Genomic DNA, 25,440 nt, shown 5'->3' with positions numbered 1-25,440 from the left:
GGTAACTCATTGTCAAAGTTACTTATTAAAAGCCCCCTTGCGACCTTCCCGGAAACAACAATCTGACACAAAGTCCAATGAGTCTGAACGCGAAAAAACGATGGTAAATCTGCAGAGATAACATATGCAGGTCCCGGAATTAAAACGTTCACTTTGATAATGAGAACCAAGGAGAGTTGCTAAGCAAAGGCTATCCGTCTGTTTTTCATTAAAATAACTAGACTTATAATAAGTTAGTATATGTGCTGACACGCATTCTCAGTAGCTATTGTACATAATCATACCACGTTGCAAATGTGCAAAAATGTTTTAAAATGTTGTTTCTGACCTTAATGTTGCAGGAGCTAGAGTATTTTACTGTGCAAGATAAGCGCTCTGCATAACTCAGCAGTGTAAAATGTTACTATTAAACCAAATAAAAACATTAATTCCGTCCAGCTAAAACCTGTCATCGTAAATTAGCCAAACCTAATGATTACTTCGTTAAATCCTATACGACAGAAACCATGCCATTATCTCAAGGAAGTCCCTGGAGCTAGGCTGTATTTGATCTTTGAATCGAGTTAATAAGGTTGACAGTTTAATATACTAAAATGCAAAAATATGTGAAATAGCTCACATTTTTACTTACATTAGGCTGCACTTACGGTTCTGTATACAATAGCCTAATATTTAACTCATAGCAATAGCGTGATAGAACCATGCGCCGGAAAAGCTTCTCAATGTCCAGATCTTGGATCTTGAAAATCTAAAAAAAGAGCATTTCAGGGAGCGTTTCATTGCAATCATTTCAGTGTTCCGTGTAGCATATCTGCTTGTTTTAAAAGAAAATAATTATCATAAAACTGTTACATTATACAATGTCTCACTGACAGGCGCTGTCGCGGATGCGGTAGTGGCATCAGCGGCATTTTTGCGACATTCTCTGCATTCATGTGTGAGCTCAAGTTGCAATTCTCAGCATTCTCTACATCAGGTGCAACTTCCATCTTTCACCAGGGGAGGAGTTTACAACAACACACCCCCTTGCTTTATCCGACTCTGTACGGCACTACTGTGGAAAAGCCTCAAGGAACGCTACTGACGGCCACTGCACTGCTGGCAAAACATGAACCAGGACAACAGTCCTCCTTCAAACGCTTAGAGCATCTACATCACGATTAGCCTAATCTTTCATCGCGATTCTGATCCTGTGGGGATTGCTGCTTTTTCACTCTTGTGCCGCTCAATTTCGTTGCGCTGGATCTTTCGTGTGAGAATATGTGTGTGGAGAGCGATGGGTGCGAGATAGAAGGCTGCAGCAGTTCGGACGAGGTGCAAACCCTGTCAGGCAGCATGAGTCCCGGCTTGAAATCAAACCCTGATCTCCATCCATGCAGACCCGGGCAAAAATTTCGTGCCGCACTCCTGAAGTGCAGGTCCCCCACGGCAGCCGCTGGGATTCTCAGTTTTGGGAATGTGCTTAATTACATGGACAGATACACCGTGGCAGGTAAGCGTATTGATATATCATGTGATCAATAATTTTCTGCCCAGGTAATGATAGCGCCCAGTGAGAAGCGGTGTACACAGTCTACTTTTTCTTTCGGTATAGGTTCGTATAGCCCGTGATTTACTGACATTGTTTACATAGTTAAGCAATTACATCAGATTACATTATTTCCAGTTTCAGGGTCGGATCCCAGCAAACAATGCAGATCTGATTCTGACTATGTTGCTAATAGCCTACTGTATGCGCCCTGAAATATATCCCAAAGGTCTTTCAGAGATTAACATTTTACTCTTACCACATACGAGATGTTGCTTAAAGGAACCAACTGGAAACTGGGATTGATCTATGCTGTTTGTTCAATAAATTCTATAAAACGACATATAGCCTACCAGTTCGCAAAAGTTTGATCTTTTTAGATTGGCAAAAAGTTAATGCGGGGCATTACCACTGCTGTGGTAAAGTAAGTTTGCATAATAGTGGATATTCTAGGCTAATTTTCAGTCTGCGCTTTCCAACGTTCTGCAGTTTAGTCACAGATAAGACACGAATGAGAGCATCTATTCTTTGGAACTGTATCGCAACTCAGCAGGCTCAGGCAATTCATTTACTCAGTATATTCTAATATTTAAAAATAAAATATGACACTTTAAAACGTTAGTCCAGAGTGCGTAAAGATGCCATTCTAACTGCAACCTCATCCGGGACCGCACGAGGTCAGATTTGGCAGACAGGTGCAAAAGGACTGACTAGAACACAGTCAAATTTTCAGTGTTAATCCACTATGGGACCATTATGTACGCTGTCAGAGTTGAATCGACACTGGACATTTTCCTGTTAAAGTATAGAGCAAATGCATTTTCTCTTACTATAGTTAGTAGTGTGCGTGGCTGTTCATTACATTGATGTTTACTATGCGTTTTGCCGTTTTACTCCAACTACATTAGTCGTGTAACTGCATGGTTTATAATCGACGATCCTGAATAGTATATGTTTGTCGTTTTAGAAATCATCCGCCTGATGTGTAGACCTTTAGAGCTAGGCTAGAGGTATCCATGGAAACTAGGCTGCTGTCAACCTATTAGGCTAACGTTATAGTTTCATTGTCCGATATAAAGTTGGCATGAAAATACTATACAATTATTTAGTCTTTTTCGTCCCTCTGAAATGAGAAACAAGGGCTAGTAGTGGGATAATCAAATATAATGCTCTATTGTGATTATTTGTAGCGTAACATAGTAAAGAAAAATATGTATAAATCTTGAATTGTGACATGACACAGGTCTTATTATAGAGAAGGACAGGGATATTGTGCATACAAGACATTTTAGCCCACTTGGGCGCTGAATAAATAAATAAATAGTACTCGCCCAGTTAATTATTTTATTCATCGCTGTTTTGAAATGAATCAATTGATTGCAATGCTCATATTAATTGCATTAGTCTATTGGCGATTTCGTGCCCGAATCTTTCCCTCAACCAAGTAAGTAAAGGTGAATTACCTGTAGTCAGTGTCATTGTAAATGTTCATAAAAGAGCTGTAGATCGTTGTAGAAAGCGCCGTTTGTTTGTTCGAGACTTTGAATTCATTTCTCCGCAGTGAAGTAGTTAAATTCAGTGTCGCAGCACGCGGTCTGAGAAGAAATTGATAGTTTTATTCACTAAAGAGGCACAGGCCAATCTGGAGCATACACAAGACGGAAAGGCGGTGACTAAAATTACAGTTAATACCCTTTACAGCTTCACGTTTTGTAATATTACACTGCCCGATATGCTCAAACAAGAATGCCCAGCCACTGTCTTTTTTGACTAAGCATCTTCTAATGAGAGGATTCGTAAAATTAACGTTTTTTTACGAATCCTCTCATTTACAAAAAGTTGAAAATTAGACTCCTTTTAGTCTAATTTCCGGCAAAGGTTCATGTAGACGGTCTGGAACGTGCATTGTCCAAAACCATTGCGCGATTGCAGAAACCAGTTTTAAATGATTATGTATCTTTGGCATAATGGTTTCATGCAATATAAAGTAAAAAGCATCGAAAAGTACCGTTATGTCAGCAAAAGATAAAAGGGATAACATTTAATATTACACAGAAAATGCACTCAACATTCAAGTTCTGTTTTAATATTTAGTGATCAGATTGGTCAGATTATCACGAGTTCAACTGAGCTGCAATGACTTCTCCTTGGTAGTAGCCTACTGCCCTTCCACACTAATGTGATGAACGTCAATCATAGCATAGAGGGTGTTTTGACAGTGTTCTAGTTAATCCACAGTTAGTTAGGCCTGTTAGTTACAGTATGTAGTGTGAGGTACCCTCTTTATGCCGCTTGGCTAGAGCTAGGAACAGCTGACAGGGCTAGGACAGGCATGCTAATTAGGCTCTGAAAGGGGACCTAGAGTATTTCAGGGGTCATCTCCACTCCAAAACTGTCCCACCCACTTCCTAATCTGACCCGGCTTAAACATGAGTTGGGTGCTCTTAGGAGGTGTGGATTTAGAGAGCGGGGACTGTTTGACGAGGCTGGTATCCCCTTCAGTTGGAAATTAGGGCTTTTGGGCCCCCGCTTGAGGCGTGCACTCCCTGAGCTGACGGATGATTTGGCAGAGGGGAGAGCCGTCCGGTCCCTTGTGACCCTCAGTAGACGTGACTTTCTGCTGCGTTACCACAGCGCTGTCGATCGCGGTCCATGGTCCACACTGAATCTTTGCTTTGTCTGAGCAGAGTAGGGCTTTCAAACCAAGTGCGGTCACGCTCCTCTCTTCCGTTCTGCCTTTCCCCCTTCCCAGCTGAAAGCCCATCTCAGACACAGGGTGTAATCTATTGTTCGACACTTACCATAGCCCAGTTCAAGCCTCAAGTTCACACAAAGAAGCCTCATGTTGTCTTCACTGACTGCTAAGGCCTAATGTGTCAATAAAAGCATAAGATTTGATTTAGCAATTTAAAAGGGTGAAGCAGCCGCGCTGTTTACTGCCGATGTTCTTTTTAGAGTTGGCTATAATTAAATGTGGCCAGACTGGCTGTTTTACTAGGAACAACTGGCTTAATGCATTATGTGAAGTAGGTCAGGCTGTTAGATGTTCATATTAATATGCCTTACAATATCAGGGCTGAGTTTGTGATTCCTACTTATTAAGATGGCAAGATAACCCCAATTCTACTTTAAGAATATATTCACACGTTAGGCCTCACCAGGAATTTCACAGGCTGTCACAACATTAGAGAAGTGTTTAATTAAAGCTCAGGTCTTGATTTCGTGCAGAAAATGAAACTTGCAAACAAATCTGTTGGAGGGAACCTATGAAAACCTTGTTCTGCCCAGAATGTAAATACATGCCCACAAAAATGTGTTTTCAATATCACTTTTTTATCCCCCATTGCTGCCCTGTAATTTCAGACTGGTTCCTGCTTAAGTGTAATACATGTTGGGTAGAGAGCGGTAAAGTTGTAATTTTACAATTACCACCATTCTCCCTTTTGTAAATAGATTGTGTGGGAAACTGTTTTTAGTTGTTGGGGCAAAGTGGCCACACTACATAAGGATGCACTCAGGCCTCAAAATGTGTTTGGAAGTCACAGAAAGGCACAGGCTGCCATAAACTACCGAAATGGGAAAAGCAGAGGGTTGAGTTGTTTATTGGGTTATCAATGTCTACACTGTGATTCAAATCTTTTAGAGGATACCCGTAGCCCTATACCAGTTGACTGTTTTTTTGCCATAATCTGATAGCACATATAACAATATCTTGGAACTTGAGGGTATGTAGTCACAGTGGGACATGTTATTGTGTGTGTGTGCGTGTGTGTCTGTGATTGTGTAAATGCGGGTGTGTGTTGGCTTGCTTGTGTGTATGTTTGTTCCTGTGTTTGTGTGCGTGTCGGTATGTGGGAGAGCTTCAGCATTAGCAATTCATTGCTGGATGGTTATCAAGCTGAAATAATGGATTAATAAGAAAAGGCCTTTTATGAAATTTTGCCAATGGTGCTGTGTTTTTGAACAGACAATTATCTTGATTGTCTGAAATCCCATTGTAGACAGTTCTAGCACATGTGGGGAGCTTAAGTTAAAGACTGGATTAGCTGTGGGAAAAGATGGGGTGACAGACTGGGGGATCACTCAAGTTATTTGATGCGTGGAGCTACCCCAGATATAAACCCAATCCTTTCTGTATATGGAAGTATGGCTGCCCCTATCTGTGGGCTTAGAGATGGAGAGCGCCACAGACAAGGCTTTTCCAGTCCTCTGGGGATCCCGCTAGTCCTCCTTGTCAAGCAGATGATTTTAAGGGCTCTCTGTATGGTAATATACGACCCTATGACCTCCTCAAGCCACAGTACTCAGCTTTGCTTTTATAAAATTGATGACAGAGGATGACAGAGGCGTGGAGAGGAGGAGGGAAGCTTCAAAGATATGCATCCAATAAGTGCCCTTGGCCATGTCAGTCTGATCAACACCAGTCAATCAGCTTGAAGGCACCACAATGGGCAGGTATATTGCCTCCAAACAGACAAAACACTTGCAGACTTTGAAAGAAGGAAAAAATGTACTGCAGGAATAAGCTACCCCAGATAATGTGTGTTTTTAATTCCATGAAAGGAAGCAGTAAACATTCCAGTTGTCAGCATGATGAGGCCATCTTGATGCCACCAGACCTTCCAGTCCGACATGTCCCGCCACAGGCCTCCCCTCACTGGCCCTGTCCCCTCTGTCAGCTGTGGCCTTTTGGTAGGAGCGTGGTGGCTGATGATCTTCAGCAGAATTAACTCAATCTTTGCTTCTGTGGGATTTGCTGCTGCTATATGCATCCTCCTCAGAATCCTTGTCTCAGATTGTAGTGATATTTCTGTCAGCCTCACGTAGAATCAAAGTATAATTCCTTCCATTTTCATAAACCCGGCAGGCTTATATGGCGGTGTTCGGACCATCGTGAGCTAACACGGTCTTCCAAACACAGGTACATTGAGCAGTTATTTGTCGTTTTCGACAAATAACTGTCGAAAACGACATTGGTGATTTGGTCCAATTCACATAAGTCACATAGTCAATAAGCAACCATAATCATAAACCGCATTCCTCAGGAGATTGAACATTGAACAGACCTTTACTTCTAGTGGAAGTGGCCGCTTCCCCATGTTCTGTTCGGAACACGGTGACTTTACATTATTGGAGACAACCTCTTCCAGACTGCTTCCAGACTGCTCTGTACAGATGCGTACTGCTCTTTGGTTGTTTGCCCCATTTCCTACATGAGACAGTCTCATATCTTCCAGACTGCTCTGTACAGATGCGTACTGCTCTTTGTTTTTTTGGCCCATTTCCTACATGAGATTCAGGTATTTTTCATTCCTATAGAATGTACTTTTATTGTCTCTTTCCTACTTTCATTTCAGTTTTGTTGTCTGTATGTCTCTCCCTCATGCATCTACAGTCAATACCTGACAAAATCATAAAACTTATCAGATGTAGATTACAATTTTAAACCTTTCCCTTTAAATTCAGCCTAAGTGCATTACAATGTGGCGTACTAGTGCAGAGCATTCATTTAAAGTGCTTGAATCACTTCCTAATTATACATACGGCTTTGCTTATGAGGATATCTAAGGGGCAGTACACGTCAAAGTATCGCCCAGAATGAGGTCTGCTCAAATTGGCAGCCTTCTTGGGCAGGCTTCAGTCACAGTGTTTTTATGATGCCATATTAAAGACTCCCAAACAACAAAAGTGTTTTATTTCATGGAAAAAAAAGACCCAGCAATTTATTTTATAGGGTTGTCTCCCTTTCAGAAACCGTTCCCCACTTAAGAGCTTCCATCCCTTCAAGCTATTGTTTGGGTCTGCCTGGAAACCCATTCCCCTTTCTCATTAATGCTGCATTACAGAATGAGCTGAGAGTCACATTTTTCAGCAGGGTAATATGACAGTTTCTGCATTTTGTCACTTTATGAGATAAAGCTGTAGAGATCTCACTGACAGCCTGTAAAGTGCTTGTCACGGTGGCAGAGCGCTTACACGATCAACAGTTTTCAGTTTGGCACTTGTAGCGTAACTGTCCTTCCTCGAGCTGCTCTCTGCAACAAGCTTCTTCTGCAGGCAGACTACAGTAAGATTTCCATCCCTCCCATGTTTTGCACTGTCAAAATACAGAACAGGGCCAGGCTCCCTGGTTGAATATAGAATGCGCCTCTGTAATAGGAACCATTGGTGCCTCTTGCCTTTGCCAACATGCCTTTCATGTGGCCTCACCAGTTTATGCTGCTTGCCACACTATTCCCTTGGTAACGGCTGTGGCCATTACCCGGAGAGCGAGCTCGCCCCCTCTTGTCTTCTTCCCAGAGACTGCGGCTGCAGTGAGTCCGCAGGGTCCTCGCATTGTAATGCTTCCTTTCGCTTGTTTACCCAGCGCTGGCCAGGCAAGGATTCTGAATCCATGATTCCACATTAATCTCGCCCGCCACCACAACAATGAAGCTAAAATAAATGTGACAATGGCTAAGGGTATTTATACTATTTATAAGGGCCCTTGGCAGATGTTGAGCCTGGCTGGGTGCTTTGTCAGACTGCGGAAATGACAAGGGATGCGCAGGCAATGCCGGATCGCCATCTCAGAAAACAGCTGAGAGATTCATGACGTGTAACGCAATATTAGCCCGAGTTTATTTTAACTGGTTATCCTTCTGAAAAAGCCCAGTAATTGTTGATGTGCCACAGGTATGAAACGTGGAAACTTGTGTCAGTATATGTTTTGACTGTGCACATGCCCAAGACTAAAGCCTTTGTGTTTGTATGCTTTGCACTGACCCAGTGGGTGCTGTGGTCAGCTCTTTGGCATGTTTCAAACAGTGGGGAGAAGGTTGGGAATTCTCTGCCTTCTGCGGTGCTCTGGTGTGTATTTGTCCCACAAATTTTGGACAGGGTGAGGTCTACATGCCTTTAGCGGTATTTAAAGGTTCAGGTGTTGCTTGTTAGAGCAGTGCTTCCTGCATGACCCCCACTGTGTCCCACCCACCAGGTCTCCCATGTGTTCCCAGGCTGGCAGAAATAGCAGACCTCTGCCGTAACTTCCAGACTGAAGGAGGCCATTTTGCACATATGACTGGTAGAACTTGTCAAACAAGGACTGGAACAGGAAAGAACTGAAACATCCTTACTCTGGCTCTTGGAAGAACATTTCCCAAGCACAGACTGGAGTTTACCTCTTTACCTCCTTTTTAAATCTGTGAAGATAATATTCTAATAAAATTCATGGGTAAGCAGAGAGGAATGTGTTTTTGGAAAGGCTTGACAGCAGACAGTAGGCTGGCCTACAGTCAAACCAAGTTAACCATACCACCGCTCCCGTATTGCAAGCTCTCCCGATAATTTAACTGTCAGTTTTCAATGTCATTTCTCGAGCTTGACTAAACTAAACTTTCAGCCTTTTCAGGATTAGCCTGTTTAGCTTTCCAATGGCGTTCCATGGGGCTGACAGAGAATGTAAACCCCTTCGGGGAAATAGGGGATATAAAAATCAGGGGGGAAAATTTGGATTTAGGGAAGCCTACAGCAAAGCCCCTTCTGCAAATTTACAGAATTTATTGAACGTGACTCCCTCATGAACTCCCCTGATTTTGAAGGATATTGGATGCTCAAAATTGGCTCTTAATTTGTATTCAAACTGACTCTTCCTTTGGTCTATTGTTTCTTCTCTAAATGCTAGCAGACTGCATGTGATTTGCTTTCAGCAGGACTGTCCATCTAATGTGATCCTCTGTATAACAATCAGCCATCGAAGATGGAACCAAAAAGCTGTGAGCCCTCATGTCATCCACATGCCCTGGGCTGTAACACCTGCAAAATGTTGGTAAAAGGATCCTATTATGCTCACAAGCACTCCGACTTAATTTGACAGTGTATTTAAAGTGAATCGGTCATTTCAGGATTATCACTTTATTCTCCTTTTTATCCACCCCCCACCCACAAAAACAATACTGCAAACAAACAGCAGTGTAGTTACAGTATATAGTGTTTTTAACCCATCATAGAGGTCATAATACCCAACCGTCTGTGAGAGCCAGGTTTTTATTGACACAAATTCACAATATCTCAGTTTATATATGATTTCATTTCATGCAGTGGGGAAAAATATCAGACAGGATTTTCTATTTAGATTACCAGAGTAGAACTAGAAGGTTTGCTTAGAGCTGAAGCATAGTGGACAAACAGGGGCACTGACCCTTCCTCTGTTACCAGAGATGACTGTTTTAATGCATGGTGTCCCAAGTCCCTGTGGAGTAGGCCTAGATTTCCAAGCACTCTCACCGCCAAATGGAAGACCAGAACGCAGACACAAGGGGAAGAAGCCTGTCTATTTTTCTATCTAGCTAAGAAGAAGGTACGCTCTCACCTGAGCTCAAATTCCTTCCGTGGCATGTCAAGCTTTTGTGTAATTGCAGCAGGCAGCAAGGTGGGAGGAATTAAATGAGACATAAGTTCATGTGTGAAGGTCAGGTGCTGAACGGAATGAAGGGCAAGGTTTCAGGTGTTATTTCGGAAGAATTAACAGGGATGGTTTCAGCTTGTTTCCCCTGGGTGGATTTGAGCATTCTTCACATTCTTTGGCTGTAGTGTCTCAATATGTTCCTCTCAGGTACATCTCCAGGACATCCTGCTCCTGCCCTAAAAGTCCCCTGGACCTTGGGGAGGAGATTAACCAGCACCTGTTGTCCTCTCTTTCAGTGTTGTGATTTCAATTCTTAATGCTAGATGGAATTTGACTGCTATCAGAAATGCAAATTAATCAGCTGATCTATAACTGTATCTCCATCTGTATCTATGCAGTATCTCTCCCTGTTGTGTGTGTGTGTGTGTGTGTGTGCGTGCGTGCGTGCATGCATGCCCGTGTGTTTATAGAAAAAATATTTATGTGATATATGTACTTATTATGGGAAGTAAATATATCTATTATATTCATATGTTTACTATGTACTATATATCTATTTCTATTGGATTTTTAGGATTACAGTTGGAATTATATTTAGTGAGTTTTGAATTACACTTACAACAAAGTAGGCGTGCTTTTGTTGGGGTACTGTGCTTGACTGGTAGTAGTAGTAATCTTGGCAGGAATCACGATTCAAGAGAAGTGGGAGTTGTGAGAGCGTTAAAGCAGCAACATCCACAGGAAAAAAACAAACAAAACAAAACAAAACCTTTACAGACAAAAAAGGTACAAATTCATTATTAATAGCAAGGGGTACAATTTTATTATCTGTAGGGTATCACCTCAGCGACAAGCTTTTGTACCTTTTTTGGCACTTTTGTACCAGTGCAAAGTTGGATTTGGATTCAAAGGCCAGAGTTGTACAGCCATGGTCTCTGACACAGAGGCAGCCCTGGCATGCACAGGCAGTGAGGAAACAATGGTAATAAATACTCTGCTCTCCTGCACCTTCACTCAGCACCTGCCTCATGGCTTTGTTAGGCGAAATGAAGAGGTTGTGATGTAAACAACAACATGCTCCTCGTTAGCCTCTACATCATTGCTCAATGGGTACTCGTTCTACAACACTGCAGTTTGTCGCACTGTTCAGCCTTAGGGCGAGGCTCCACCAATCGCATACCTGTGTGTAGGTGAGTCAGAGGTAGATAACAGCGCATAATAGACGAACAATTCAGACTGCCTTGGAATTGCAGTAATTACAGCATGAGTGACACAGCTGAATCATGAATTCCCTAAATACATTGTACATAGAAGGAACATGATACTGTATTTAGTATTTTGACCACTCAAGAATATTCAGAGAATGGGGAAGTCAAAAATAAGCAATTTCTTGATTTAAACTATTTCGTTTTCTCCAAAAAGCTGCTTTTGGTGCCGTTTAATAAGTCTGGCCATTGCAATGGCTGTCATTTGGTCTTCTTCCTCTCCTCTCAGTGAATACAGAGAATCCTCTAAAGTATTTTTCCACAGATTCACGAAGGCAATTATTGCTAACATCTTGCTATAGGATCCCTTGCAGTGGTGAACTAAATCAAATTCCTTTCTGAATGGAATGATATAGGGAGGTACATGAGTCTACCACATCAGAGCTCATGCACACATGAGAAAGCCCAGTCGACTGCATGTGTAATATCCCAAAGGAGCAGAGACCGGGTGCTGCTAGAGTGCGGCCATTTTAGTCACCGGGGTGAGACTGATGATTGATGGGAGCAATAGCTGAGACCTCAATTATGATATATAGCCCAGCCCCACCCCCACCATTATTCTAACCATTTCCACACATCTACAACCAAGCCATTCTGTTGTATTCTGTTCATCTTTTGTATTCAGTTAATCAGGAAGTCCAATGTAATGCATAAATTGTCTTTTTAAAGGGAGGACTGGCCACTAGCATTTCTTATGCAGAATTATGAATGAATGTCAAACTAAGTACACAATCTCACTGCAGTTGAAGGACAAGTCATACAGTAACAAGAAAGATCAGTCAGAATAAAAAAAATATATATATGTTGACTAAAACAAGTGCACTCTTCAGTTACAACACGATGGATAAGGCATTAGAAGCCAGAAAAGACAAATGCACTGAATGTGGCTGTGTGTTTAGTGAGGTTGTACTTTTACTGGGTTGAAGTGCTGTGTCAGGTACTTTCATACAGGATAGGCAACTGTAATAAAGCAACGGCGTGGTCGAAACACTAAGCAGAACAAGAGATGGACCCTGCAACCATCCCTCATAATTAGCCTTGGCTGAAGTAGTGGAGAGAGGGGGTGGCTGGGTTGTATTTTGGGAATCAGGAGGGAATTGGATGGCGGTTGGATGCAGTCATCTATGTATTTACATGTTTCCAGTGCTTGTTTCTATGAAGGTGTGTGTGTGTGTGTGTGTGTTTGGGTTTGTTTGCAGGGAGGGTGCATTTTCCATTTCAAAATCAAACTGTCTATGAGTTGGTGAAACATCCATCTTTGCAATTTGAAATCAAATTAATTTTTCAGGAGAGAGAAACAATTTAAATTCAATCAGAGAAGCTGGATCAGGTGTAATACAAGCAGATTGTAGCTGGTTGACTAGCACAGCCCTTTTCAAATCTTATCTCATGTGCATATTTTTATATATAGGAGTAATTAAGAAAGCATGTCTAAACGGCCTTAATTAAGGCAGCTAATCAAATGGTGTGTGCACTTTCGCTAATCATGCAGCAAAGCAGTTTTATTGACCTTTGATGGAATCCCACCCACCTAGTGCACTGGGAAGCAGGGATGGTGCAGAGAGATACATCTTATTAAAGAAAAGAATCTTCGTAATTACTGTAATCCCTCACAGTGTTATGTGAAACGAGCGGCTGGATTACGGATGGGACTTTTCAATTTCGTGTGCCAAAATAGCTCCAGAATATCTGTCAGTTTGGCTGTAAATCAGGACAAGAGCACTGCTAGCAGTGGGATGGGTCGCTGCTCACTTAATTGAGCCGCCAGTCTTCCTCACTCCCGAGTTCTCTTCAGAACATCGCACGGCTCGGCCGTCCGGCTTTGATGTGGCGCTTCCGACGGCTCCTAATTATAGCCGTGCACGGCATCGGATTTCGGGGGAAGCTGTGAAACAGACTGGGGCGAAAACCTGGAAGACGCGCCCCACCATGGTGGCCACTGGCCACACGCTGCGACGGCGCTGCCCTGTGCTACTATCACTCCGGTCATTTCTGTTAGATTATCAAAGCGAGAACTTTAAACTCTCAAGGTCGGCGGTGGTCCTTGTGGGTTGTCCGCCGTCATAACGGAAGGAACAGCACGAGAAGGAAAGCTAGATTCGTACCCGAAAAGGCATTGTATATAGCTAGCGCTGAACGCATTTTCCTTGCTTGAGTACCCCCGGCTTTGAATCTAGGAGGTCACAGATGACCGAGGACATGTCAGATAATGTCTGATTCATTATTGATGCGCTATGCTTACCGTCTGATTCCTTCTGAGCTTTGAAATATTTAGCGTCCCTTGGCTGGATGATTTAGGCCAGCCTTTAACTGAAGCAGTCCTTGTAGAAGGCTTCATACACGAATCTCTGAGATATTGTTTGGACTCGTGGGGGAACAGCAGACACAAACTTAACTGTAGTAAACACAGGCGGTGATTCAGCGGCTGGCTAATGTACAGGTATTATGTTATGCAAATGTTTCATCAAAGAGCCATTTCATTTTCAGATGACCACTCTGCCGTGGTGAACAATGACTGGTACATTACGCAAAAACAATAAAATATTAATAGTAACATAATGATTTATTCATTTTTGTCCAATTTGACTACAAAAAACATAGTTACAGCATTTTACTTTTTAAATAGAAAGGCTGCTGCTGACAAACAGACAAAGGCCTCGGTTTGACCTAGAGTGTGCAACTCACAACCCTGGTTTTTACACAGCTGCAGTGGGTTTCCCTATGTGCAGAGGAGAGAGGAAGTGGAAAGTAGGAAAGCGTCCCTCCTAGAAGTGGGGCCTTGCGCAAGCGGACCCAAAGGAGACACGGTCAGGAGCCCGTTGGCCACAGCCACGCATTTCTGTGGTCAACCCATTGCAATCTGTGGCTAGGCTTCCCCCCTTCCGCAAGGTCTGCTGGGAAACGGGGCATCTTAAGACACACTTTCACAGAGTTCATATTCATCCCTATTTCTCCCTCAGAGTAGAAGCTCTTTCCATTGATTTGAATGAAAAACAATCACCGTTAGCTAATGATGGCGTGACACGATCTGCTTCGAGTAGTTCACCGGCCCTTTGAAAGGAATTCCTCAGGAGATCCTATATTAAAGTGTATTATAGGAAAAAGTTAAGGTATTACTGCAAAGCGTAATATTACACACGCAAGAACATGTGCATTTGCTAAGATTCAGCACCATTGACCTCATGCAAAACCTTTCTCCGTATTACTCTTCTTTTTGTATTTCTTTCTGCTGAATGTATCGTTTTTCCCCGTCCTTCACTCATACGCCCAGTTATCCTAGTTTCCGAGTCCTGAAATAGAATTGGGGGCTAGCAATCTGGATTTCTGGAGGGGATTGGAAACGAGGTCTGTCCTCACACAGCGCACTGTTTGCACAACACTGACTGTGAGTCCATCTCCATGGGCCCAGGATTGTGTTTTGCAACGCGATACGAGGTGTGTGCATGTGCCCGTGTTTATGTCTGGTTGAACCTGAGAGGTTTTGAGTCACAGTTTCATGACACGGGGAGGATAGCGTAACAGCAGCTTGTAATAGCAGCTTGGGTAAATCTTGAATCGCGGCTTTCTATTGTGTACTTCACGTCACTCATGTCAGCGGCTCAGGTAGGCAGAGACTGCTTCATAAAGCCCAGTGGGTTTGTCACTTGGGAAAAAACAAAACAAAAAAAACAAAACGGTGGTATGAAACAGGCCCCGCCAAAACTGCCAGAAATATTTCTGTAATTCCAGATTGCCACTGAACGGCTCAGTGGGTTTTAGTGGTTCCCACCCTTGGCTCTGGCTTCCATGTGGTCGGTATACAGATATCATATACAGTTCAGTCTGAGTCCTCTGCCTCACAGCAAAGCGCCCAGGAATGTTATAGGTAAAATCTATGCGGACATGCCCATAGCTCAACTGTAGCGCTGACAAGCTGGATCAGCAGAAATTACTTTGGGCACCTCCTCTTCACTGGCTGATCGCTGAAAGGGTTCAGAGACGCATTAACAGTAGCAAACCAGCAAACAAGCCGGGCAGGGTGGGGGATACAACTCCCTCACAATTGAACATGAGATACACTCGCCCCTAGTTGTTAGTGGTTTCTAATTACAAGTTTCATTCAAGTCTGTAGAACATATAAAAAATACGCAATGACTGTATCTTGAGGCTATGTAGTTGGAAATGTGAAGAGCGTTTTAACTGCTAAATCATAAATGCTCCATTTATAGTGGAGTTGAATTAACGTTTCTGTAGTTCTAAAACCACGTGACTGCCTATAGTGCCGTCTCAGAATGTATAATCAGTCATTATTTGGGAGGATTATACCAGTATCGATGTTACACTAAACACAGAAGAAGGCTACCAGTGTGTTGTATTACAATAGGCTTAGTCTCCGAGTGTTGGTGCAACAGTAAAAGGCCAGCCTTAATTAATACAGAACAATGTGTGTGTGTGTGTGTGTGTGTGTCTGTATGTGTGTGTGTGTGTTACTTCACATGTTTCAGTCATGAAGAATGAGACAGCTCTACACCCAAAATATTCAGACTGGAAATATAACTACAAAAGAGCATATGTACGACTGTCGACAGTGCTGTTCTTACAGACCACTTTATCAGAAAGTATATTTATCTTGTTAAAACTCCCAATATGAACAGAAAGATAGCCTAGCAATAGCATTGTACCAAAGATTTTTCTCATTGTATACCATCAGTTTTCAAGTTTATGGAGGATTGGGAAAATGATGGCACACACAAACTTGTTAAAATATTACTTATTGATTATCGCCAGAGGCAAGCAGTTATTAATTCATGGGAAAATGGGAACATTGCATTTTGATTAATGTTTTGGCCTCACTGAATTGCTGAGGCTACTAATTATATTTTCTTAGGACACAAAAATCAGTATCACAAGCCTGTTCTTTAAGGAGGAACAATTTGGACAGCTTGCTTAAAACAACCCATCTTATCTGCTCATAAATAAAGATACTGCTCAATCATGGGTTTGCTGGCACAATTCTGAAATACGGAAACCTAATCGAGCTGGGTTTTAGATTTATTAAACGATGACATTGAGAGGTCCTCCCTTTTGTCACAATGAGAGCATTTGTCCCAGGAAGTGACAGCAAAAGAGCATGACGGTGCGGCTAGTGCGGCTCACTCAAAGCTGGTGGTTTCAAAGAGAAGGCCTGAAGCACTGGTGCTAAAGTTGTGGGGTGTGCCGACGTGGCTACGGTAGTTTCCCTTTTGGAAAGATTTTTGTCCCTGTTCACACTGAATGGGCAACTTGAGATATCACATGTTCCAGACACACTGCTAAAGCAGGATGCAGGCTGGCTTCAGATTGCTACAAAGCCACGGCCCTGTTGATAGGTTGCCGCAAAGCGGCAGAAGCCAGATGAACAGTGCTTGTCTCTGTGGAAACTAGCGTGCGTGCATGTGTTGTTGGTTGGGCGGGTTGGGGGATATGGGGGTGTTTCCTGTATGGAGCCCTCACACCCATGCTGACTTCCTGGCCCATTGCTTCACCTTTCCTTTCTGTCCACGAAACACGCATGTTGCCATGGCAGCGAGCGTTTTTGTGGAGGCGCACCGGTTTGTCGCACCATTTCCACAAAAATAATCAGGGAAGGTCACAGGGATGACCCCCGCATCCTCGGCACCGGCTGGCATCGCGGGGTTCCCCAGCGAAAACACGGAGAAAAGGGCTCATTGTTTTATTGGACAGTGTCTCTGGAGCCATAATAAAACAAGGCAAATCCAAACAGGCAGGACTTACGGGCAATATTGTTCCAGGGGACATCTGGGGTCGTGACATCCCCGATTTTTTTCTTTTTTCTTTTTTAATGAAATAGAATATTTTCCCTGTAAATGTCAGGCTTCATCTTTCTCAGGTCCATCACTGTGTTTTTGTGTGAGCGTTTAATTGAGGGTCTGGCCATGCAATTCTCTGGAAAATAGAGTGCAGGTTATAGCGTTGATTCCGGCAACTGACATTTGCATGTTCACATTCTCTCATATTAAAAAATACCCTTACTTATATCCTGTCAGCTCTGAGCAGGCTGTTGAGCATCGGACCAATGTGAATGCACTGTACTGGGTACATTAAGGGTTAAAACGACTTTACTGTGGACGGGGGACAAAAAGCAGAGCTTCATCCACTGTGGTTAAAGACGCTGAAATGTGCGAGGTCAGGAGTACTGCGATAGCCTGCCAAACCCAAGAAAGGAAGAGAGAGGGAGAGGGAGAGAGAGGGGTGGGGGAAAGAGTGGGATGGAGAAATGAAGGGTGAGGATAAACCTAGGTGCTTACTGTATGGCTTTGTTCCAGAAGTGCACCTTCATAGTGAAGAAGGCCACACTAATGAATGTTAACTTCACACACGAATGCAGCTGGGGCTCCTCTGAACTGCGAGCGCACAAAAAACAAGCAAGTCACGCAAAATCGGACACAAAGGCTGTTGAGTCCAGGCTTAAACAAATTCAGCATGCTGAATTTGTGTAGAATCATTCATCCTCCAAACATGTCTAGCCGAATTCAAGAATTACTGGCTACTGCCTTCCCGAAGGCTATATACTGTAAAGTCTGTTGTTGGCGTGTCCGTCAAAACAGGTTGTTATGGAAACAAAGCTGTCCTTGTTAACCCTTTCAGCTGGAATGGAAATCTGACTGAAATATTAATGGCCGTGGTGGGGAGGGGGTGAGCCTGGGGGGGAGGGTGGGAGGTCACCCACACATGCATGCACACTAAAAATGACCGATGTAATCACCCGCCCTCCTCCTCTGTCACGTGAACTTCTGCGGGGTTACAGTAGAGAAGGGAGGTGGTTGGGTGGGGGGATTTGGCAGCAGTCTGGGTGGGTGTGGTCCGGGGCGGGTGCCATGGCTGACTGGAAGACGCTCAGCCATCTGGAGCGGGGTCTCCCTCCCAGCGGGGAATGGAGACTCGCGGTCTGCAGCCTGTTGACTCAGCCAGGTAATTAGTGCAGGGTCGTGGCTGATTGACAGGCCACTGACAGCAGAGGCGCACTGTAACTGTCAACCTGTTTTTACAGACACTCCAACAACAACCTTTAAGGCAGCCTGTAGCCTAGTGGCTAAGGTACATGACTGGACTTCAAAGGTTGGTGGTTCAAGCCCCGTGTGCTGCTGCCCTTTAATGCCACATTGCACCTGGAGGGATTGTCCCCTGCCCAGTCGAATCAACTGTAAGTCGCTTTGGATATAAGCATCAGTTGTAAGTGAACTGTGGGGCCCCCACAAGTCGCGACCCATGGCCAGAGCTCTGTCGCGGCACATCCTGCGAGCCCCACCCATTCCCACATCACCTGACCACTCATCTGCTGAGCCTCCAAGGCCGCAGAGGATAGCCTGGCACCTTAACGACTTCAGGTCGCACAGGAAAGGGCCTGGTGTCCGCTTGGTCAGGAGAGACCCCAGCACGGTTCAGTGCACTAGACCAGGTGGATGTTTTCAGCACAAAAACTGTCAAAACAGCTGTCTGAACACAGAATCTTTCAGGCGTTGGTGACATATTCAATGTGGGAAACGTTACATTACAGGTGTTTGGAAGATGTTATCCAGAGCGACGCATACCCCTAACTATGGACAAGTGTGCTGAAAGACCCTAGAGGGAAGTACAGTTCCAAGTGCTAGGAATTACTACAGACATAGGACCTTGGACCTTGTAGATTCATCCGATGAGACAAACAAATGAAAGTAGCAATAAACCTGTCTTCGTAAACACAACACTAGTTGTGTGTACACAACTGCTTGAACTACAATAAACCACTTACATAGTAAATTGAAAGTAGCAATTACAACCCTAGTAATAATAGAACAAGCACACAAAATTGTGAGACCTACAATAAACAGCTAACAGATATGCCAGGGAAAGAGTAAAACTTACATTATTCCAATGTGGCTGTATGACAGTGGAGCCAGTGTATCTGACGCACGTAACCAAGATGCTGTCCCTAGCATATCTGTAGGCACCCATTACAAACTCAAAAATGTTAAATCTGAAAGACACGTTGCAGCCAAACCAGTGCGGTGCATAACTGGACCTGGTGCCTTTTCAGATTAATATTCACAGTAAAAACACCTAATTGTCTGGTTGCTTTTAAAAACAAAAGCCAAAAAAATATGTGGAAGTGTTTGGGTGTAACAGTGCTGAAGAATGTTCACTGACTGCACGGGAATGTGTGAGACATTTCCCAGAAGACAGGAGTGTCACTTCATATTGTTTTAGCATTTACATTGAGCCTTCCCTGCATTTTGCTTTGCCCATTAAAAAAAAGCAATGCTGCCTGAATGAATTGGGTGGTGACAGCAACGAAAATGCTGCAACAATAATAGCAGTAATAATGATGATATCATATCCTCCAAAATAACAAGATGTTCAACTCTGTATTATACTGTAATGACTAAGTAAATGCTATTATATTTTAGACAATGATAGTGCATGACATTATGTTGCTGTAAACAAAAAGTAGAACAAAGCATGACATTTGTAAAAAAAAAAATTAGAAAGCCTTACGGTATTTAGTTACAGTATTCTATGCCACTGTGGTGGTACTTTGACACTCAGTAGTACAAATTAGGCACATTATCCCTGCAGAGAGACCCACATTCGGCACTGACTCAACACTATACTATGTGCCTGTCTGCTCCTGCCAGTGCAGACATGGTGCCTTTTGTGTGGGGCACAGGTCATGCAAGTATAGTCTCACCTGGGTCCTTACCTGGCTGCATCTTCATTCATCTACAAAGCACTGAGCCCCAGTTTTTTAAACTGAAAAGCCATCTATTTCAAATTCAGTTTATCTTTCTCATTTCTCATTTAACATGCATATGGTTGGAGTTTGAAATGAATGTATAGGTTTGGCTGGGATTCAATTTGTGTTTGAAACTCAATTTCAAAATGAAACTAATAGAAGCTGCTTAGCTAGACATACCAGGAGAACATCTAGTCAACCCTTCTCATAGGGTGTGCGTATAAATGCACGGTATGTCCGATGGTATACTTTCTCTGGGCTTTTGTTTTCCCCTTGAACAGCCCTGGGGGCCTTTAGAGAGGCCTTTACTGAAGGCTCCTCCTCTTAGTGCTAATGCGTAAAAGGTATGTACCTCAGCGCTCCAAGGGCTCGATTGCCTGAAGCAGCAGCTTGCTGGCATGTGAACCCTTTAATCAGCCCGCACACCTGAGGATTAGGTGCTGAATGAGTGCTGCTTGGGTGGATCGTGGACTCTCTTCTCAACGTCACCGCAAGCATAGCTCTCCCACGACGCTAAAAATCAATTAAGCACGCCGCCGCATACTTTTGAGGAAGGCGGGAGATCAGCGGTTGGTGGTTAGCACGATAAATAAGCAAATAGGTTGACAAGAAGGTGTGCTGCCGCACTGCTGTACTCTTGAATGCTCCTGCCAGTCAATGTGTGTCTGACATTCCTGTGCAGTCTGTTCTATTGTTAAAGAGCTAAATGTGCTAATGCCAGTGTTCATTTTGTTACTCATAAGTTAAATGGGATTCTTTTGGCTTTCTGACACTCAAAGAGATCAAAGACTGAAATATAAGCTAGTATGTTGATTCTACTCTGTCATAATATTTTCTTTGCGAACTTATGTTCATGAATATAAGTCCAGTATTGTGTGCTGAGTCTAGTTTAATCCAACCGCTTGAGGTGTTTCTGTTCCATATTCAAGCCTCACATTTTAATCCCCAAGTCCTTCCTGTCAGGTACAGCCACCTTGCTTTAGTTCACCTCCTGACATCCTGTCAAGTGTAAAGGTTTTTACACCATGAACAAAAGTAAGTGTAAGAAATACCTGATTAAAATTACATCTTTAAATTGGAACAGAGTGGGACTATTTATGGAAGTAAGATAGAATGAACAAAAAGACTTTACCCACAGTTAACACATAATATCTTGACATGAAACAGGCCACACACACTAATGTTTCTATTCTAAAATCTGTAGATATTTGCAGTGCAGTAGCATAAAGTGCAGTAGCATAAATCAGATTCCTCTCGGCACATTAAAGCTGAAGATCAAACAAAGCTGTCATGTTAGAATGGGGAAGAGAAATGTAGGTTGCAGCTGACTGATTGATTAGAAATATTACTGCCTCATTTTCATGCAATGAAACTGACGCCTGACATTCTTGCCTTGTGAAATCATTGATGATTCAGCCAAATTCTTCAGCAGTTTATAGTGCGATCCACCTTCCCACCAGGTTATATGTGGTATGAGCTTAAGGTATGGGCCATTTTACATTTCCTCTTCCGTTCCTCTGACTGAGACTAAGGTGTGCCAGCCTAAGGTGGGACAACCTGTATCCTAGTGGTTAAGGTACATGCCTGGGACCCGGAAGGTTGGTTGTTCAAGACCTGGTGTAGCCATCATAAGATCTGCACAGCTGTTGCACCCTTGAACAAGGCCCATAACCCCGCATTGCTCCAGGGGGTATTGTCCCCTACTTAGTCTAATCAACTATAAGTCACTTTGGATAAATTATTACGGAATGAATTGCCGCACCTGGACCAATCATAGACACTTGTACAGTGTGCATCAGCAAAGCATCATGTCTATCTGAACAGTACAAGCAGACAAACATACAAGCATTACATTCATATGCAGGCTTGATAGGAGTTCAGAAAGCGAGAAACGGAGTGTACTTCAGGATGTGTTTTGGGAGATGGCAGGCGGTGTCTCTCCACCCAGGCTTTGCGGCGGTGGATGGGACTCGGGTAATGACAGCGTTTCGGGAGGGTTGTTCCTCGGCCAGATGCCTCACAGCGTTATTTGCTGCGCAGAGGCTGTGTGGCGTGTAGTACAGCTTGCGGTACAGCGGCAGAGGCCATTTACAGCAGCGTTCAGCCAAGAGAGCGCTGATCTGTACACATCCTGTGCAGCGATGTAGTTGCAGCAAACCAAAACGCTGTCCTTAGGAGGTTACTTGGATGTTTGAAACATGAAATTATACCCCATCATTTTTTTTCTCAAATGTGATATGTCTGCTTTTTATTTCTTATTTGTGTAAGCTACTTAAGCAGAAACGGACACAACCATTTCATTGTGCTCATTGATAGTCATTTTCATTACCAACATTCTACTCATCCCTTCAGAAGTATGTAACCTTTGTTGGTGTTAAAAAAACAGAACATTAAAGAACAGATAAAGCACAACCTTTTAGTAAACTTGAAGGTTTGTTACCCACCAATATCCTTTAGCAAATGCATGGCAGATACAAATCATTATTTTGTCTGTATAATAATGTGCCACTGAAACTAAGTGAAAACTATGTTTTGAAACTAAGGCTGTGTTTGAACTCGTACTGCATTTAAATGAAAATGGGCCTTAAATTTTGTCCGAGTAAAATGCTAGTATACAGTTTCGAACACAGCCTGAGTGAAATTTTATTTAAGGCTAAACCCTATTCTCCTGTTTTTCTTGTCCTCCAGGTGTTCTGCTCGACATCCAGAAGCACTACAGAGTTAACGACAGCCAGGCTGGCTTGCTTCAGACAGGTGCGTCTCTCAGTTATCCCCGATTTCACTTCTCAACAGCTCCGCCTATGCATTGTATAGCGTAACTCGACCCCGGTACTCAAGCGTGGCTACACGCTTAAGCTTCTTAAAGCTCGGGAAACAATGACAACAAAAAGAGCTAGCGCCCAGCGGCCTGTGCGTTAGCTAACCCGCCTCCCCGCTCTCCTAAGCCAGGGTAATTGATTGTGTTTGATATGGTTGTTGAGTTTACAAAGAAGGGAGAGGGAGAGGCACACTCCTCGTCCGCAGCGTTACGCCCTAGCTCAAGACGGGGCCGAGGGTGTAGTTGCTCGACAGGACCGGGGGGGGCCCAATAATGAACAGAGGGGTACGAGGCAAAAGTCTGGGTAAGAGTCGGGTCCTTACAGCCAGCCAAGAGAAACAAGAGACTCTTCATGCACAGTAGAAAGGAATAACATGAGCCTTGGCACGAGCCGGAGTTCCTGATAAATAGAGCCTGCTGCTGAATTCACCTTTTGTGAGGGAGCGTCTGTACGAAGAGCTTGCGGTGGAGGAAGAGGCTTTGCCTTGTTTCGTCGGAGGCTTACTGAGTCTGAGTCTAGGGCTGGGGGTACTGGGAGGAAGGGACAGGGAGGGCATGTGCACTCTACTACTTTTATAGTGCACACAATAATAAGGAGATTAAACTATTCAATTTCTGTGGGATGCCTGTAGTATATCTCTGTAATCGATCATAATCGGTACAGATCCTCAGAGAAATGGAGTAATTTTTCTGGAAGTCAGAAAGCAGCTGCAATTTTCTTTTCTTTTTTTTTTCTTTTTTTGTTATTGATTGTGGGTTCTACAAATATTTATCCATTTTAGTCTATTTATTATAACAAGGGCACATTGATTTTTAGAGGTACATTAAAACTAAATACCACAGGGACTTTTTACAGCCTGAAGTAACAGGCCTATATGACTACTGCAAACAGTCAAGATATTTTTAACAATATTTTGTTTTGATTTCACTTCATTTCAGTTCCAATGAAGAAGGTATTATCCTCCATTTCCTCTCAAAATGTCTGAGTACATACAGACTTCTAGTCAGGGGAAAATGGATATGGGTTCTGCTTTTTAATTACAGTTTGGCAAGTCATGTTTCTTTGATCAGAACAGTATGGGGAGTCTTGTTTTAAACTCCTTCACAAATAGTAAAAAAAGGTATATATATATATTCTCGATACATATCCAAAAGCTATTTCCAGGTGCCATGATACAGTGTATGGATATGTGCTTAATTTGATCCTGCTTTGTAACAGTCAGATAGAAGGTATATGGCAAAACACTACTGTTGGCCATAATTCCTTTAACAGCAGACACTGTATGTATTACACAAAAGCAAACCACAGCCTTTTGTTCCAAGTGTGCCTTTTGCAAAAAGAATGAATGTAGTTCCTTTCATTTTTTATGTGTGTGTGTGTGTGTGTGTGTGTGTGTGTGTGTGTGTGTGTGTGTGTGAGTGGGTGTGTGTGCTCAAGTGCGTGTGTGGTTTGATATTATATGCAGGATTTGCCAAACCAGAGTTCTGGCTTTCATTTTATTGCTCACAGTGATGCACATATTTGCCCAGGGATGTTTTCAATCCATTAAGAGCTCAGTGTTTTTGGCACTGGCATTCATATGAACCCCATCGGAGAGTAATCTGCACTGGGCTGCGCTATGTGAAATTACACACTTTTAGGAGCGGTTAGAGGTGAAAATCTGCTTTTTCGTGATCTGTTCTTTCCTCCCACTGGGCCTAGATGTTTGGGAGAACATGTTGACCTTTGTGGGGAACACTGTTATATCCCTGCATGGATCCAGTACACAGCCTGCTCTGAACAGTGTCAGAAAACCACTCTGCCTCAACACTAAAAAATAGAACCTGACATCTTAATTCCAAGAGATCAATCAGCTGTCCCTGTGACAAAGAGACACATTCAAATTAGTGCCCCCCCCTCTCCTTGTACAACGTCATTACATTAATGTTGGGCTGTGATTGTGAACACAGGTAACACAAAGTGCTACCAAACCCGCTACGAGGTGCTGGTAAGCCAATTAGCATCCAATTTGTCAACCTTTATATGAGACTTAGTTTAGTATATGTCTGTAATATCCCAGTGCTCTCTTATGAAAGCATTGTTGACCCAACAGCTATGTCCCCATACAGAGCCCTACCTGTCTATTATTTTTGATAATGCCACAGAGAGCCAGAGAGCTTAAGGTGAGACTTTGCAGGTATGCACTGTGATGTCACGCACAACAGCATCGCAGCCACACTCTGTCAGCTCTCTAGAATCTGTGAAACCACAGAGCAAGAAGGTGAGAGCTCTTGACAGCACAGCCCTCCAAAGTGCACATTTCGTCTCCCTCCATCCTGGCTGACCCCTGTCTCACGCTGACCCGAGGAATTTGGGAAGCCAGGGAGGGTTTCCAGTGTTGACAGTGTTGGCCGAAAGCATACGTGCGAAGGAGGGGGAAGGGGCGGCTAGGGGGCGAGGTGCAATTTTTTCTGACAGTGGACATGGCCTTCTTCAGTTAGAAGAGCACAGTGAGCACCTGCGGTCTGTTGTTCCCTGTATCTCTCCTTCTTTGCCTGCCCCGGCTTTGCTACCTGGCTAGAAAGTAATACCCGCACACTGATATTAATGCTCCCTGCTAATATATTTACTAAAGTGAGCAAGACAATGTTTCAACCAGTTTGGTCTATGTCAGGCCAATTGATGAAGACCAAACTGGTTGAAATATTGTC

The 25,440-nt window shown here is 43.3% G+C and overlaps 1 protein-coding gene across 2 annotated transcripts in view; it reads left to right on the top strand.

The window, feature by feature from the left end:
• Nucleotides 1–25,440, top strand: part of spns2 (SPNS lysolipid transporter 2, sphingosine-1-phosphate) — a 75,398-nt gene that overhangs the window by 758 nt on the left and 49,200 nt on the right. For both annotated transcript variants that reach the window (XM_061249782.1, XM_061249783.1), the window contains exons 2-3: nucleotides 1,000–1,492; nucleotides 22,620–22,685. In XM_061249782.1, the coding sequence (XP_061105766.1) occupies nucleotides 1,261–1,492; nucleotides 22,620–22,685 (298 nt within the window). In that variant the 5' untranslated portion in view covers nucleotides 1,000–1,260. The remainder of the gene's footprint in view (nucleotides 1–999; nucleotides 1,493–22,619; nucleotides 22,686–25,440) is intronic.

This window comes from Conger conger, chromosome 7, assembly GCF_963514075.1.
Source record: "Conger conger chromosome 7, fConCon1.1, whole genome shotgun sequence".
Taxonomy (NCBI): domain Eukaryota; kingdom Metazoa; phylum Chordata; class Actinopteri; order Anguilliformes; family Congridae; genus Conger; species Conger conger.
The sequence above is the reverse complement of the archived record's forward strand: the minus strand, read 5'-3'. Positions and strand labels throughout refer to the sequence as shown.